At 44.4% G+C, this 15,653-nt stretch overlaps 1 protein-coding gene across 3 annotated transcripts in view; it reads left to right on the top strand.

Annotated features, from left to right (window-relative positions):
* Nucleotides 1–10,247: 10,247 nt before the first annotated feature.
* LOC126499271 (zinc finger protein 736-like) overlaps nucleotides 10,248–15,653 on the top strand; it is an 11,050-nt gene continuing 5,644 nt past the window's right edge. For all 3 annotated transcript variants that reach the window (XM_050138419.1, XM_050138418.1, XM_050138420.1), the window contains exon 1: nucleotides 10,248–10,444. In XM_050138419.1, the coding sequence (XP_049994376.1) occupies nucleotides 10,442–10,444 (3 nt within the window). In that variant the 5' untranslated portion in view covers nucleotides 10,248–10,441. The remainder of the gene's footprint in view (nucleotides 10,445–15,653) is intronic.

Raw genomic sequence — 15,653 nt, 5'->3', positions numbered from 1 at the left:
TATGAAGAAGCAGGTTCTATTGGCACCAATCATTGTACCTGCCTTGGTGTACACTGCCCCTGCATGCGAGGTCTCAGACATTTCCAAAGCTTTCTGCCCAGTGCAGGAAACCCGTCTTTGCTATTAACACACTAAGTGGCTGTAAGTGCTGTCTGCCTATGTCCAGGCTCTGCTTCTCTGAGCTAAGAGCCAGCTCTGCAGAAGCAGAGAGACCTGAGCTCGAGCAAAGGACTCATTAACCTCCCTGTCGAGGAAGCAGCCCTTGGTGTGAGTGGTTTGAGCCCAACAGTGAAGCCTGTGCTCTCTCCACAACTTCATGAGCAACACCATGGCCACATGGTGGCTCACAACCTTCTGTAACTCCAGTTCCAGAGGATCTGGTGCCCTCTTTTGGTGTCTATGAACACTGCACATGTGGCGCACAGACATAACAGGCAAAGCACCCATACACAAAAATTAAATCTTTTAAAAAGGAAAGAGTCAGTAAAAACTAGAAAATATCGAGATAAAGACAATTGACAAAACTTTAAATAGTATAACCTCCAAGGAAAAGGTTAAAATTAATAAAATCCTTCCTGAGTTTTTCTCCAGTTATGGCAAGATTTTTACTACTTACTCCTGGTTGATTAGCATAGAAACAACAGGTTTCTCCCAAAGGCTCACATAATCCCCCCTATTTCATGAGAAGTAAGTTTAAGACTTTCCTATTCTGTAGGAACACTACTGTGAGGGGACCAATCTAACAGTTGTTTTTATTCAGAAATAGGATCCTCTAATATAGTGGTTCTCAACCTGTTGGTCATGACACCTTTGGGTGTTGAATGACTTTCACAGAGGCTGCATAAAACCATTGGAAAACACAGATATTGTGTGTTCATTGTATATTCATAACAGCAAAATTACAGTTATAAAGCAGCAATAAAAATAAATTTTATGGTTGAGGGTCACCATAACATGAGGAACTGTATTAAAGGGTCTCAGCATCAGGAAGATTGAGAACCACTGATCTAAGACCTCTAGGTACTGATCAACCTGTCTACTTAGTTTCTTAAAGTTTCTACCCCCCATGAGAAAGGCTGATGTGCCTATGGCCCTTGAGTTAACTATGCCTGCTCTGTCCAGGAGTAAGATGAGGATTGGCAAAGCTCGTTTTTTCCTCTGTAGTCCAGTGTCCATATTAAAATATATTCTCCCTTTTCTCTATTAAATAGGTATACCTGGGACAGAGTGTGTACTAAGATGCATAAAAGGGTTTTTCAGTTTTGAAAGGATCAGAAGAACATTTAGTCAAACCATTAGTACACGCCCACCAAGGAGTCTCAGGGGCTCAGGAATATTGTTGTTGTCTAGATGATGTAACAGGTCTTTTTTTTTTTTTTTTGGAACATCAACTCCCAAATGATGACAGGGAGACTACTTATTAATTACGAAAGCTTGGCACTAGCTTAGGCTTGTTCTTACCTATTTTTTAAAACTCAAATTAACCTGTTTATGTTAATCTCCATTCTGTCATGTAGCTCAATACCTTTCCTCACCTCAGTACCATACGTCTGACTTCCTTCATGTTTGCTGGAGACTCTCTCGCCAGATTCTATCTTTGCCCGGAAGTCTTGCCAATCCTCTCCTGCCTATCTACTGACCCTTCAGCTCTTTATTAAACCAATCAGAAGGTGCTTTAGGCAGGTTAGATTAAACAGAGACACATCTTCACACAATGTGATCAAATATCCAGAAACAAGATGAGTCATCCCACAAGGTGGAATAGCAGGCATCAGAATAAGGGGAAGTGCCTAAGTTAAAGACACTGGACAGGTTTCAACCCTTGTTAAGTCCTCTAGTGCTGTGGGACAATGGGCTGTATCCTGTCAATTATATTTTAAATAAGTGCAGATTGGCCAGTAGCCAGACAGGAAGCATAGGCGGGACAACCAGGCAGAAAGTAGAGGCAGGGTGATAAGAACAGGAGAATTCTGCGAAGAGGAAAGCTTTGTCTTCAGTCCTGACCCAGCCACAGAAGAAGCAAGATGTGACTGCCTCGCTGAGTAAAGTACTGAGCCATGTGGCTAAAATAGACAAGAATAATGGGTTAATATAAGTTATAAGAGTTAATAAGAAGCCTGAGCTAATGGGTCAATCAGTTTATGATTAATGTAGACCTCTGTGTGATTTTTTTGGGACTTAATGATTGTGAGAATTGGGCAGGACAGAAAACCCTCAGTCAACACTGTAGTATGAATTCTGGCTGCCCCCAGTCACAGTGAGTTTTGTCAGTCTATAGACCGACCATCTAGTTAGTTCCTATCCCTATATAATACAGGGGCTGGGGGCTTAAACATAACCAGAAATTCTGGCCAGTTTCTGGCCAGGAATGATTAACTAAGTGGTAGTCTTAGAGTGGAAATAGGAAAGGGGATCCTCCGCTTCCTGGAGAGTGGGAGGCAGGACTCTGGCCCAGGGTGTATGGAGTGAGATAGTTTTCTTTGGAGGGAAGAGTAGGTCAGGGCTTTGGCATGGGTAGATCTTGTTAGAACTCTAAGGCCTGGGGACCTGAGGGGGAGGGTTTCTTCTGGATAGTTAACCTATCCCAGGGGTCCTTTCTTGTGACATTGAATCTGATTCCCCTAGTTCTCCCTGTTTCCCATAGGCCAGACTCTTTCTTAAGAAATTTACAGACTGGGGCTGGAGAGATGGCTCAGCGGTTAAGAGCATTGCCTGCTCTTCCAAAGGTCCTGAGTTCAATTCCCAGCAACCACAACCATCTGTAATGAGGTCTGGTGCCCTCTTCTGGCTGCAGGCAGACACACAGAATATTGTATTGTATACATAATAAATAAATAAATATTTAAAAAAAGAAATTTAAGGACCTTTAATTTTATGACCATTGAATTGCATTTTCTGATTGTGTATTCCTTGGTCTCTCTCTCCATTTATGTATGTGTGTGTGGTGTGTGTATGTGTGTGGGTGGTGTGATGTGCGTGGTGTGTGTGTATGTGTGTGTGTGTGTACGCGCGTGCATGCTCGCACATGCATATTTATCTGTGTGTTTCCAGGGAGTCTCTGTTTCACAACCCCATTCTTTGCAACGAAACACCCTTGTTCCTGGCAACTAGGGTCCCAGACATAGGGCATGAACAGAATTGTAAACTCTGTATTCCAATCTCAAAAGATAAGCTCCCACATCTTTTCTTTCCTGAAGCACGATTAATAAAAACTCAGATAAATTGGGGTTCAACCTGAAGATCTGAAAAGCAAAGCAGCCAGTCTCTGACTTTTACCTTGACCTCAGATCGAAATGGCGAACCTGCCTCCAGGAATCTCAGAATGAGACTGTGTCTGAGAGCTGGTCCTTCAATTTTATAATCCTCTCTAGGGCTGGGATTAAAGGCATGCACTGCCCGGTTACTATGGCAACTAGTGTGGCTACTGGTAGTAAAGGTGTTTTGTTACTGCTGCCTGGCTGTAAGGTTGACCAGTGGGGCTGTTTTACTTTCCTGATCCCCAGGCAAGCTTTATTTATTAAAATACAGTTGAAACGCACTACACTTTCTCAAATTCAATGGGACAAAGTGTGCAGCAGCGAGCCTAGGTCCAGGTGAGGGATGGGTTGCTGGTCTGTAAGTGATCATTAACATTTCCCCTTTATTTGTCTTCCTCAGCTTCTAGGTCCAGGCCTGAGGGCAGTAGTAGTTGGACCCTGATCCCATCCCTGCTCATACCTCATATCCATAGCCATAGGGTGAAACCACAAGACTCGGGTGGAGAGGCAGGGAATGCAAGGGTCCAAGACCAATAAAACCTTAATTTTCATGGGTCCATAGTCTAAGAAACAATCCATTTGGCATGGTTTTCTGTGGCTTTCACTTTTTTGACCTGGGTATGGTGGACCCATGGTATAATGCCAGCTACTTCTTGACTGTAGGGGCGGAGATAATCACCATGTAGGGTTTTTCCCAAGTTGTTGTCAGTGCTCCCTTGGCTACCGGCTTGACCTAGGTACTATCTATCTAGACTAGATATATTGGGGTAGAACGAGGGGAAACCGGTTGTGGGTTTGGAGGTCAGCTGGAGCTCTTAGACAGTCTGCCAAATAGGGTTTGTGCAGGACTAGAGAGCCTGTAGTGATCTGAGAACACAAGGGCAGGGAGTTCTGCCAACTGCTAGTCTCTGTTCTCGAGAAACAGGGGTAAGGTCTTCCAAACATAATATCGTAGAAGATGAATCCTTCCCTGTATGAGGGGCAGTGGCCTGAAGCAAGACAAAGGGAAAGGTCTATCCATCCTTTGCCAGACTCGAATGAGAGCTTTGCTAGAGCTTCTTTTAACATACCTTTGTACCTGCTCAGACCTCTGAAGTCTATTTGCATAGTGAAGTTTCCAATCTATGCTGAAGTCTTTAGCTATTGAGAAGTTTTTACTATGGAAGCTTGGTCATTGTTGGCCATCACTAGGGAGAGGCCAAATCAGTGGGTCAGTTCCTGGAGGATCTTTTTAAATGCTATTTGAGCACTTTTAGTCCAGGTGGTTAATGCTTTTAACCTACCCAGAAAGGCTATCTATAAAAACTATCAAGTACTTGTATTGTCCCCTGGCAGGCCAGATCTCAAGTGAATTCAGTTTCCCAGAGTTCACTGGGTTGTTAGCCTTTGCTCGTTTGGATCTCTTCCTGGATAAGGGCTCTCTGTTTTGGATTTACCTGAGCACGACTCTGGCATTTGACCAAAGTATCCAGTCTAGGTTATAACACACCGTGGGCTAAGCGACTCAGATAGTTTTGTGGACCCCAGGTGAGAAGCCTGGTGAAACTGGGTTACCAGAGTCCTGCCAGTTGTTTCTGGGAGGATTATCTTTCCGTCTGGTGTCCTCCACCAACTGTACCATGGAGTCTCAGGCAACACCAGGTTGGGCTCTGTTACCTCTTGCCTCAGAGAAGTCATCTTCTTCATCATTGCTTGGCAGTGGAGGATAGCGACTTGTAGGAGAAGCCAAACAGCCTCTAGGAGAACCAAGGTTTCTGCTTTGTTTATAACGTCCTTCCCCGGTGGTGAGAAGCCCTATTTCTCTACAGATCATACTGTCTGTATACATGTGCAATGACAAAAGCATAGTGACTGTTCGTATTTACGGAGACAGACTTTCCTTTCCCCATCTGAGAGCCTGTGTCAAAGCAAGCTGTTCTGCTGTTTGGCCTGAGGTACCTGGCCCAAAGGCTTGGGTCCTGAACTGTTCAGCTCGAGTAACTGCTGCAACCCCTTGTGTACCTGGGTCCACCTTTAATGGAGCTGCTCCCATCCGTGTAGAGCACTGCATCAGGATGTTTTAGGGGAATGTCTGTTAGGTCCAGGCAGATCTCCTGGACTATCCTGGTCACCTATAATGAGTCTTTCTCTGTCTCACCAGTCAGCTCCCAAATAATGACACAGAGACTTATTAATTATGAAAGCTTGGCCTTTTGTTTACACTTGTTCTCAAGTAGCTCATAACTTAAATGAACCCATTTATATTAATCTACATTCTACCATGTGGCATTACCTCTCTTCCATCTTGCACCCTTTGTTTCCTCTCTGTGTCTCCTGGCTTCTCCTGCATGCCTCAATTCCTCCTTCTCTTCCTTTCTTTCCCTGGAAATCCCACCTATACTTCCTGTGTAGCTATTGGCCATTCAGCTTTTTATTACACCAATCACAGCAAATAGATTTTCACATAGTGTACCAGGAGAGGAAGAGGGAAGGAGAGCAAGAGAGGAGCCACTGACCAGGAGAGGCAACCTGGGCCGACAGATTGGACTAGCCAAAATGGCTAAATTGTATAGGGATCTGGCTAGGGGAAGGGAAGTGGAAGCCCCGCTCCTGGGAGGGGTAGAGATGAGAAATGCTGGGAGAACTGACCAGTGTCCCCTTTGATATGTTCCTAGGCACCTCAGTGTTTCTGAGACCTAACAATGCCCTCTTTTGGCTTCTGAGGACACCGGGCATGCATGTTTAGCACAAACATACATGCAGACAAACACCCATACACATTACATAAATAGGTTAATAAAAAGAGACACTAATACTAATTTTATAAAAACCCACAATGCCCTCATCCCAAAGCAAAATAAGGATAATTACAAGAAAAAAATAGAGGCAATATTTCTAATGACCCTACATACAAAAATTCTAAACAAAAATACACAGTCAAGTTTATCCAACATAACATTAAAAGAATTATCAGCTATGGGCTATTGTGATGGTGCAGCAGGTAAAGGAGCTTGCTGCCAACCCTGCCCTGAGTCCCACACTGGGAGTAGAGAACTGATACCCACAAGTTGTCCACTGACCTCCACATGTAGAAGGAGCTGCAGGCTGCATTCCTGCCTCTTAGCTCCCTGCCGCCTGGCTAGCTTATGCCCTGAAATAATTACACGGAAACTGTATTCTTTTAAACACTGCCTGGCCCATTATTTCTAGCCTCTTATTGGCTAACTCTCACATCTTGATTAACCCAATTTTATAATCTGTGTAGCACCACGAGGTGGTAGTTTACCGGGAAAGATTCTAATCTGTATCCACCTCGGAGAAGAGAGCTATTGCGTCTAACTCACTTCCCTTCTTCCCAGCATTCTGTTCTGTCTACTCCACCCACCTATGTTCTGACCTATCAGGCCAAGCAGTTTCTTTATTAATTAACCAATGAAAGCAACACATTGGCAGATGACCCACCTACATCATCCACACATGTGCCTTATCATACATACCCACAGACAGACAGATAGACAGACAGACAGACAGATAAATTGTAGTGAGTTTTTAAAAAATCATCCTCAATGATCAAGTAGTATTTATTTCTGGGATGTAGCAATGGGGCAACATATGTAAATCAAAAAATGTCCCACATTCACATTGAGAGAATAAAGTCTAAATTCCTGTAATCATTTCATTATGTGCAAAGCAACATTTGACAAAAAAACCTCTCCTGATAGACTCTTAACACAAAAATTGAATGATTAAAGAATAAAATGAAGAAACAGAATGAACAGAAATTGATCAAAAGATTTGAGAATAAAACCATGCAGTAAAAAGATGTAATGGGGCCAGAGATGGTACAGCAACTGACAGTGCTTCCGCTCTTGCAAAAATGGGGGTATAATTTTCTTAATCAAGAAAATTATCTTGACCAAGAAAATGTTCCTATTGGTATATTCTACAGTAAACAAAAATTCTCATTAATTTTCAGACAGAAAAAGGCTAGGGCAGGGCTGGCTAGGGCTGCCACCAGCCACTGCAAAAGATGCCAAATAGTTAATTTTATCTCAGTTTTGATTTTGGATAAATATATAGGCAAAATCACTTGTGAAAAGAATATTGTATGACATGAAATTTTGTATAGACTTACTTATTTTAAAGTTTAAGTTGTTTAAAGATGCGATTTCAGGACCAAATGAAGCTTGCCATTCTTAATATAAAGCATACTTCTCAGAGAAAAGCAAAAGGTCAAAAACCATAATGGAAATGATGCTGTGTGACTGTAGAAATATCTAAGATTTTAAAGTATGTATTTATGTGTTTATGCATGAGTTTATATGCATGTGTAGAGTACAGAATATGTAAAAGACATATAATGAAAGCAGAAAATCTAACATATATCTATCAAATTAAAAAATGAATGCGGCCTGATAGTAATTATTCAGATTTTAAAGTACACACATAGTACCAAGTCCTGGTTAAGGCAGACAGCAAACTGCACATGTTGAAGGAATCTTCATAGAATCTATTACAACGGGAAAGACAGGATATTTAAATATTGAACCACAACTTACCCAAAGTGGAGGTACCGTGAACAGCTATGTGGAAGTCAGCACGCTGGGAGATTGCCAGTGCAGCAGGTATGCATGAAAACACGACACCATCTCAGAGATGGCTGTGCTGGGAGCTGGCTACTCGTTTAAGCTGACCCCCAGTGAAATTCAGGAAATCCTTAGGATATATGTTAAAAACATATATTCTACTAAACTGTAAAAATCTAAAAGAAGATAAATTTCTAGATGCATATGACTAAAATTAAACCAAGATAAGAAAATTAATTCAAGCATATCTATTTCAGCAGACACTCCATATGTCTCTGAGGCACTTGTTTTCATGGTAAGATATTGTTTCAGGCATAGCAATCTCATCCTGCCTGCGTCAGAAAGAAAAAAAAACTCCTACAAATACCCGCCCCCCCAAAAAACAGGCAAAAAGAATGTTCATGCCTGTGGGGTACATTATATGTGTCCTCAAATTTCTCTTGTGATGAGAAATGAAAATGTATGTTGGTTCTTGATTTCTCAAATTTTTCTCACTTTTTTTTTTTTTTTTTTTTGTTTTTCGAGACAGGGTTTCTCCGTAGCTTTTGGTTCCTGTCCTGGAACTAGCTCTTGTAGTCCAGGCTGGCCTCGAACTCACAGAGATCCGCCTGTCTCTGCCTCCCGAGTGCTGGGATTAAAGGCGTGCGCCACCACCGCCCGGCCTCACATTTTTTTTTTTTTTTTAGAAAAACATTTTTCCAAATTATTTTAGGCCCTCTGCAGAAGCTGGAGAAGAATTCTGCCGAAAAGACCATTCCTAGTAATGAAGACTATCTTGTTCCTGGACACAAAGCCCGCTCTCTTGATCAAGGTCGGTATTCAAGCCCTAAGAACCACACAGGTGTGGTGGATCACATGCTCTGGAGTAAGGATTTGGCTTTGGGAGACAGGAAGACTTGTGGGATTCCAGCCTTGTTTGGGTAAACTCCTTGACTTGGAACAGTTGAACCTCATTAATAGGAAGAGGTATAATGATCCTGGATGCAGAAATGTCAGCATGTCTTCGCTCCTCCCTGCAGCCACAAGCTAGGCAACATGCTTTTTCTGTAGCTCCCATCAGACGGCGGTGTCCGCTTCTGTGCTTTGCAGCTGAGTTGGCCTTCTTGGGCCATTGCTCACATAACCTTGTGTCTGATACCTGGACTGGAATGGTCTCGGATGCTTTTCATCTTTCTTTCAAGACACCTCAGCCTGCTGGAATGATGAGATATCATGAGGTGTTGGTAAAGATGCCTTGGCTGATAGCCAGCTCACCCTTCTGCGGCTGTGCCAGCTTGACCACCACTCACTTACCAGATACACCAGAAGTGGCCCGGCTGAACCTCTATTGCGGGGCATCCCAATCACCAACAAATAAGTTTTGGAGTGGTTTGTTATCCAGGGGCAGAAAAGTAATGTGTCCTTATGGGCACGATGCCATGACTTAATGGTATTTTTATTGTAAATTACGTGGCAAATGGTAGCTGCTATGAATGCATTAATTTCCCTTCCCGCTAATTAAAGTTGGATCTCTTGGTAGATGGTGTTGAATTATACAGGATTCATTCATTCATATACAGTCATTTGTGCTTATGGTTGGCTTCTTAAATTTACACAGTACTCCACATCACAGGAGAACACAGATGTCCACAGCCTCTCAGTTAGGTCCAAAGCCAAACTGAAAACTAAACAAAATGAGTTTTGGCTTTAATTCATTTAAGCTACAGAGAGCAAGTCCGTAAAAGGGTCAGGAAACACGGGCTTCCCTCCCATCCCCACCTGTGGGCCCCTCCTGGTTGAAGCCCCTGCTCTCTTTGAGGACCCTGTTACTCCCATGCCCTGGGCCTAAGAGAAATATTGGCAGGGAATTGCATTTCTTCACCTCTGACATAAATGGGAGAAATTCTCAGGCCCCTCGCCTCAGAGGAGGAATGGACGGGCCTGAACTGAAACCTGCTGAAGACTTGATGAATCTTGACAATTTAGTACAGTAACCAAAATTTGTGTGTGTGTGTGTGTGTGTGTATGCACAGTATTTCTTGTATATATACCCAATGTTTCTTGTAATGTGTATATATACATCAGTAATAATACATGTGTATATGTACATATGCATATATATGTATCAGTAGCAGCAATTCCGCATAATGATAACATTTTGGATATACTGAGTGTTACTCCCCCTTTTAATATTGAATATTGCTAATTCAGGGGATTGCTTCCCATTTTAAAATTTAGAATTCGGGAACAGAATTCAGAGAATAATATACATACATACGATTCATAAATCGGTATGCTCTTATATACAAGATTAAATACAGATGTCCCCTTTAGGGTCAGCTTTACTACGACTTGTCATTCCAGTTTCCTAGGGTAGTGCTGGGGCTTGATGGGGCGGGACCTGAAAGTCATCCAATCAGTGGCATCCCGATAGTCAGACCTTCCAATCAGACGTTCAGAAAGGGTGGCGGGGGCGGGCTTTCACGTTTTGTTTCTGAAGTCCAGGATCTTGGAATCCTGCTCAGGCTGGGTCTCTTCCGGTGTGGACGCTCGCTCGGCCCCGCCGCATCCGTTTGCCCTGCGTCTGGCGGGTGCCGGGCCGTCACGGGAGGACTCGGGCGCCGCAGACGCCGGGCCGCAATGGTGAGTGTGCGTGGCGCCCGGACACCGGAGGGAGGCTGTGTGGAGCCGGTGGGAACCGGCTGCGATCGCCCGTCGGGGAGGGAGGACGGAGGGCACGGAGAGCCAGCTGCCGTGTGTGTGCGTGGCGCGGCGAGCTGAGGGACCCGGCTCCCGGAGGGACGCTGTGGCGGCCCCGCCCTCCTCGAACGGCTCTGGGGGTGGCGGGGTCGAGTCCCCCGTGGGTGTGCTGGAGGCCCCCGTGTCCTGCCGCGCCCCCGAGCTGCTGGGCGGTGGGCTTCCCTTGCTGGGCTGGGGGTGAAGGCCGCCCTGACGGGTGACTCGCTGGAGGGCGGCTGGCTCCCCGCTGGGTCCTCAGCGCTCCGGTCCAGCAGCTCGAATTGGGTGGCGATGACCAGGATCGCCGGGGTTAGGGCATGTGCTAGCCTCGGTATGGGTTTCCCGCAGTGGAAGGAGCTGTGTTCTGTGTGGTGGCCGGTCCCTCCTCCCGGGCGTTCCAAATACACGCGAAGCAGAACCTCGCATCCAGACGCCTGCTCTTCCCCCAACCTCGCTTCTCTCATGGGTGGCGGAAGATTCCTGAATTTGCATCTCCCGACTCTATTTATTTCCAACCGCTGACTTTATTTTTTTTCTTTTTCTGACTTTAAGAATAATAACAATATTAACACCTATTTCCCATGCTGCATTTCAAGTAGGCATAGGTTTTGGTTGATTGGTTTTGATTTATTTTTTTCCTCCACATACCGGGTGACACTTTTTAAAGGGTTTCCTCTGGGGACAGTTCATATAAAATCAACGGACGCTTTATTTTAAAAAATCTTAATGCCTTTCCTTTTGTCTTCCTTAGACATAGGAACCCAGTCAGAATGCTTTGGCGTTGAGCTTCGCCTTTGCGGATTTTACATAGTGATGGGTCTGCCTGCCCTCAAATCGCTCTCCACCCCTTTCGTTGCCCCGGTTTCAGAGATGCCTGACAGCATCTGCCGTGTCTCTGGTGTCTGAGAGCATCCAGTGTATATCAGTGTCTGGGCTCCGTCATCTTAGCAGCTGAGGTTTGAGCATAGATTGTACTGGGAGCCGCTAGATGTCTTGAGCCTTGGAAGAGGCTCGTCTGATGGGCACTTTAGCTATTTCAGCTTTTTGGTAGTATTCTGTGCTTAGGATGAGGGAGGTCTTCTGTTTGCTTAATTAAATCCTTGGTGCAAGTGTGTTAGAGTGAATCTGGGCTGCCAAGTAATCCTGGGAAGTGTGTTCTGTAAACCAGTCCTGGAGATGAAGGAGTCTCCGCTTCCCGGTCCTTTTGCCATTACTTCTGGGGATGGACATGGTAGGTAGGGCTCCTGGGCGTGCTTGTACCCAGTTTTTCTTGCTTCGTTGTTCTATTATTATCACTTCTTTTTCATTTGTTTAATCTTCTGAGCGGGACAGGTACATGCCAGCCCTGGTGCTCTTGTGAGGTCGGAGGACGACTTGCAGGGAGGGCTGGATTCTGTCCCGCCATAATGTCAGTTCACCGGGCCAAGTTTAGGTTGTCAGTTGTGGAGCAAGGGCCACTGAGGTGGTTGATTACTGAGAGCAATTTCTTTAAGTAAAGGAATAGTAAAAAGCATCTTTTTTAAAAACATGGAAGTATGTTTTCTGAGTTTCCCTTCTCAGCATGAAGCCTGTCAGCAAGGCAAAGCTGTCTGCAAGTCTGCCTTTCTCAGCAGGGGACCCTAAGAGAAGCAAAGCCTGGTCGGGCCTCAGCCCGAAAACCCTTTTTTATTTATTTAGAGTTTTTAAAATTTGTACCATCAGCAAGTAACGCGTATAACTTTTGTACCCCAAGTTATTGTAAAACCAAGATGTTCCCAAAGTGAAACAGACTTTCTAGCTCTGATTGGACGGATCTGGCAGCTGTAACCTACTGGGAGGGGCTGGCTGAGGTCAGCTAAACTGTCTGACCCCGTCATAGAACTGAGAAGAATAAATCTGAGTAGGAATTATAGACCAAATGGCCTCTGTATCAGTTAAGAATGACCAAGACTTACCCTCTATCTGGATAGGCTGCCTGGGCTCCTCCTTGGTAATCTCGGTGACTTTTTTGGGGGGGGGGGGGCCGAGTTCTTTGGGCAGCATCGGTCTTTGGCCACAGGCCCAGAAAGATCCAAGAAACTTTTCTCAAGAGGAGGTACTTGGGGAACTGACCTGCCTTGGCAAGGCCAGGAAAGGCGGATTTTTTCAGTGTCCCACTTTTCCATGGTTTTGGCAGGGTTCTGGCGAATGGCAAACTGAAGGGCAGAAATGCGCCCGATGATATTTGAGCCACAGTCGAGGTGAAGTCCATTGCCCCATTTCTCAAAGAAGACGTGAGGGCTATCAGGAGCTGCAGCTGCCGTTTCTGCCTGTCACAGGAAGCTTTTTTTTTTCCACTAACTACCTCAAATGTTTTTCAGCAGATCTCTCTCTCTCTCTCTCTCTCTCTCTCTCTCTCTCTCTCTGAGAGATTTGATGGCTATCATTGAATTTGTTAAGTATACCTGATTTTTTTTTTTTTAACAAGCTTTACTTGATTTTGGCTCAATCTTGACAACGTGTTCGGAAGACTAAATGTCCCTGTAAATGAATAACATTTGTACTCAGCATAAGTTATGTTCTGAGCCCCTTAAAAGACTAATCATTTATGCGGTAACTGACCGTAACTTGCATGTCTTAATTATCTTTAACAGTTTACAAGTTCTTGGCTTTTATAAGATTAGGATTTTGCAGTTTTATTCCTGTTAAGTTTGAGCCTGAAAAATTACAATTAGAGATTTAATCGAAGATCCTTTAGCATCAAGATAAAATAAGATAAAAGTATAGTTCACAGAGAGACTGGAAACCTTGCTTTCCTGGTCCTTCCTCTCTCTCTCTCTCTCTCTCTCTCTATTTATTTTTCATGTATATAGTGTTCTGTCTTCATGTATGCCTGCTGGTCAGGAGAGGGTGCCAAATCTTATTACAGATGGTTTTGAGTGACCGTGTGGTTGCTGGGAATTGAGCTCAGGTCCTCTAGAAGAGCAGCCAGTGCTCTTAACCACTGAGCCATCTCTCCAGACTCCTGGTCCTTTCTTAGTGTACCTTTGTAGAATGTCATAATTTCTTGTATGAGTCAATTTATCCAAATAGCTAAAGCTTTAAAAAATTAGCAAAGACAAAGAGGCTGACATACGTCTTCAGGTTAGTTTTTGCTAGCCTGAATGGACCTTAGGAATTAATAAACCTTATTCATCAAACATGTTCCTTATCTAAAAAAAAAAAAAGTTTTTAGAAGCCGGGTGTCGAACACAGCTAGCAAAGACATAAGTAGTTAGACATGCATCTTTAAGTCAGTTTCTATTAACCTGAGTAGACCTTGTAATCTTAGGAATTCATAACTCCCAATCATCAAACATGGTTTTAAGTCCTCTTCCAGGAGCCTCGTTCCTGCTCTTGTTCTCATCCGTTACTTTTTACCCTCAAAACAAAACAATCTCCATGCAAAAATCCATCCTAATCCTAAATATCTTGGAGGCCTGGTGTTGCACTTTTAATCCCAGCTAGGAGTACAGTGACAAGCAGGGGCTCAGTATCACACGAAGTTTTGTGGGTGCTGCCTTAGTTGGTTTGTATCACATGGTCACCTTAACCAAGATCCCATGCCTGCCGGTCTCTTGGTGGCTATTTATTCCAAAGTGAGCCATCAGGCACACACTTTTGTTTTTTGCTTTTTATAAACATCTATTTTTCTAAACAAGCATCGAATCCAAGTTCCATAGAAGTGTGTTTTAGCAAGTTGAGATTACCGATGTATAGATTTTTTCCCTATGAGCCCTTTCTGTTACAAGTTTTAAGCTAACTTTTTTATTACAGATCTTAAAAAAATATACCAAGCAAACTTAAAAATCCTGAGATACGGGAAGTTTGCACAATGGTCTTATAAATCTTGAGATGAAGTTTGTACTTCAGCGAAAGTTTCAGAGATAGACGAGAAGGAGTGTTCAGAAAGCTCAATAAAACCAAGAACGGGGTGAGGTGAGCAGCGGTAACCCTTAGTGGGTGTAGTTTGCGCTAGTGTTCTAAAACACATGGTGTCTTTCCCTTTTTGGGGCTGTTTCTCTTTGCTTTCCTTCTCTGTCATAGAGTCAGGTGGCCAGCTGGACCCGAGACACAGACTTTGGAGGAAGCTTTTAAATGAGCATGCTTGGGTCTGGAGAGACGCTGTAACTCAACTCTAGAGCCCCTCTTTTAGTAGATCAGTGTACAAAACCATTTTTAGTATTATCTATACGCCAAAGAGATTTGAATCTTTAAGAATGAATCCCATGGTCAGAGGGAGGGGACCAGAGCAGCTTAGAGCAAAGAAGCCCAGAGGATAAGATTTTTGGGACAAGCAGAGAAAGCTTAGAGAAAAGGGGACTTTCGGATCATTTGTTTGTGTGGTGGCAGAAGTTGTCACAAGCTGAGAATTTGGCCAATTTCTGGCCATGGAGAGTGATTGTCTAGTCTGTACGGAGACCAAACTATTTGCAGTAGGGCTTTAATGGGGTCCCCAAGTCTAAGGAGGAAAGAGACTAGAGGAGGCAGGTGAGGGGTCTGTGTGAACGGAAAAGCCGCGGGTGGCGATGGGTGCTGAGAGACAGGGCAAGCAGGACAGAAGACATCTTTCAGAAGCGGAGTGAAGAGGATGTGGGAGAGGCTGAGGGAAAAGTGTTGGGAATAGGAATTCTGTCAGAGGGAGGTTCCATTATCTTAGAGACACAGGAGGGCCTAGAGAAGCTGCCCGAGTACCTGCTGGACTTTTGTAGAGTAGGTTTCAGAGCTGAGAGAATCAGAAGGATCCAGAGAGAGGGACAGACAGAGTAGACAGCTCCTGGAGGAGGGGAAGAGAGGAGAGACGGGTGGTCAGCCATGGCTGGAGAGCCAGCTCCAAGAGGAGCTGAGACACCAGGTGGGGAGGCGGCCAGGAGTAGAGGAAGGTGAGGAAGTGTCCAGGTGACAAGAGTTTTAATTTGGAATGTCCCCAGATGGACCTAAAGACGTGTCAGAGAGATGTCAGTGGAGGAGTGTCCTTCCTCCTCATGATGGTCCACATCCCAAAAGGGCACAGGGAGGCTTCTGGACAAACCAGTCTACCACTAACAGTCCTTCTGTCTGTCCACCACTAACAGTCCTTCTGTCTGCCCACCACTAACAGTCCTTCTGTCTGTCC

This window comes from Alexandromys fortis, unplaced genomic scaffold, assembly GCF_014885135.2.
Source record: "Alexandromys fortis isolate MF-2015 unplaced genomic scaffold, M_Fortis_MF-2015_v1.1 scaffold_15, whole genome shotgun sequence".
Classification (NCBI taxonomy): domain Eukaryota; kingdom Metazoa; phylum Chordata; class Mammalia; order Rodentia; family Cricetidae; genus Alexandromys; species Alexandromys fortis.
Note: the sequence above shows the minus strand (reverse complement) of the source record. Positions and strands in the feature narration are given on the sequence as shown.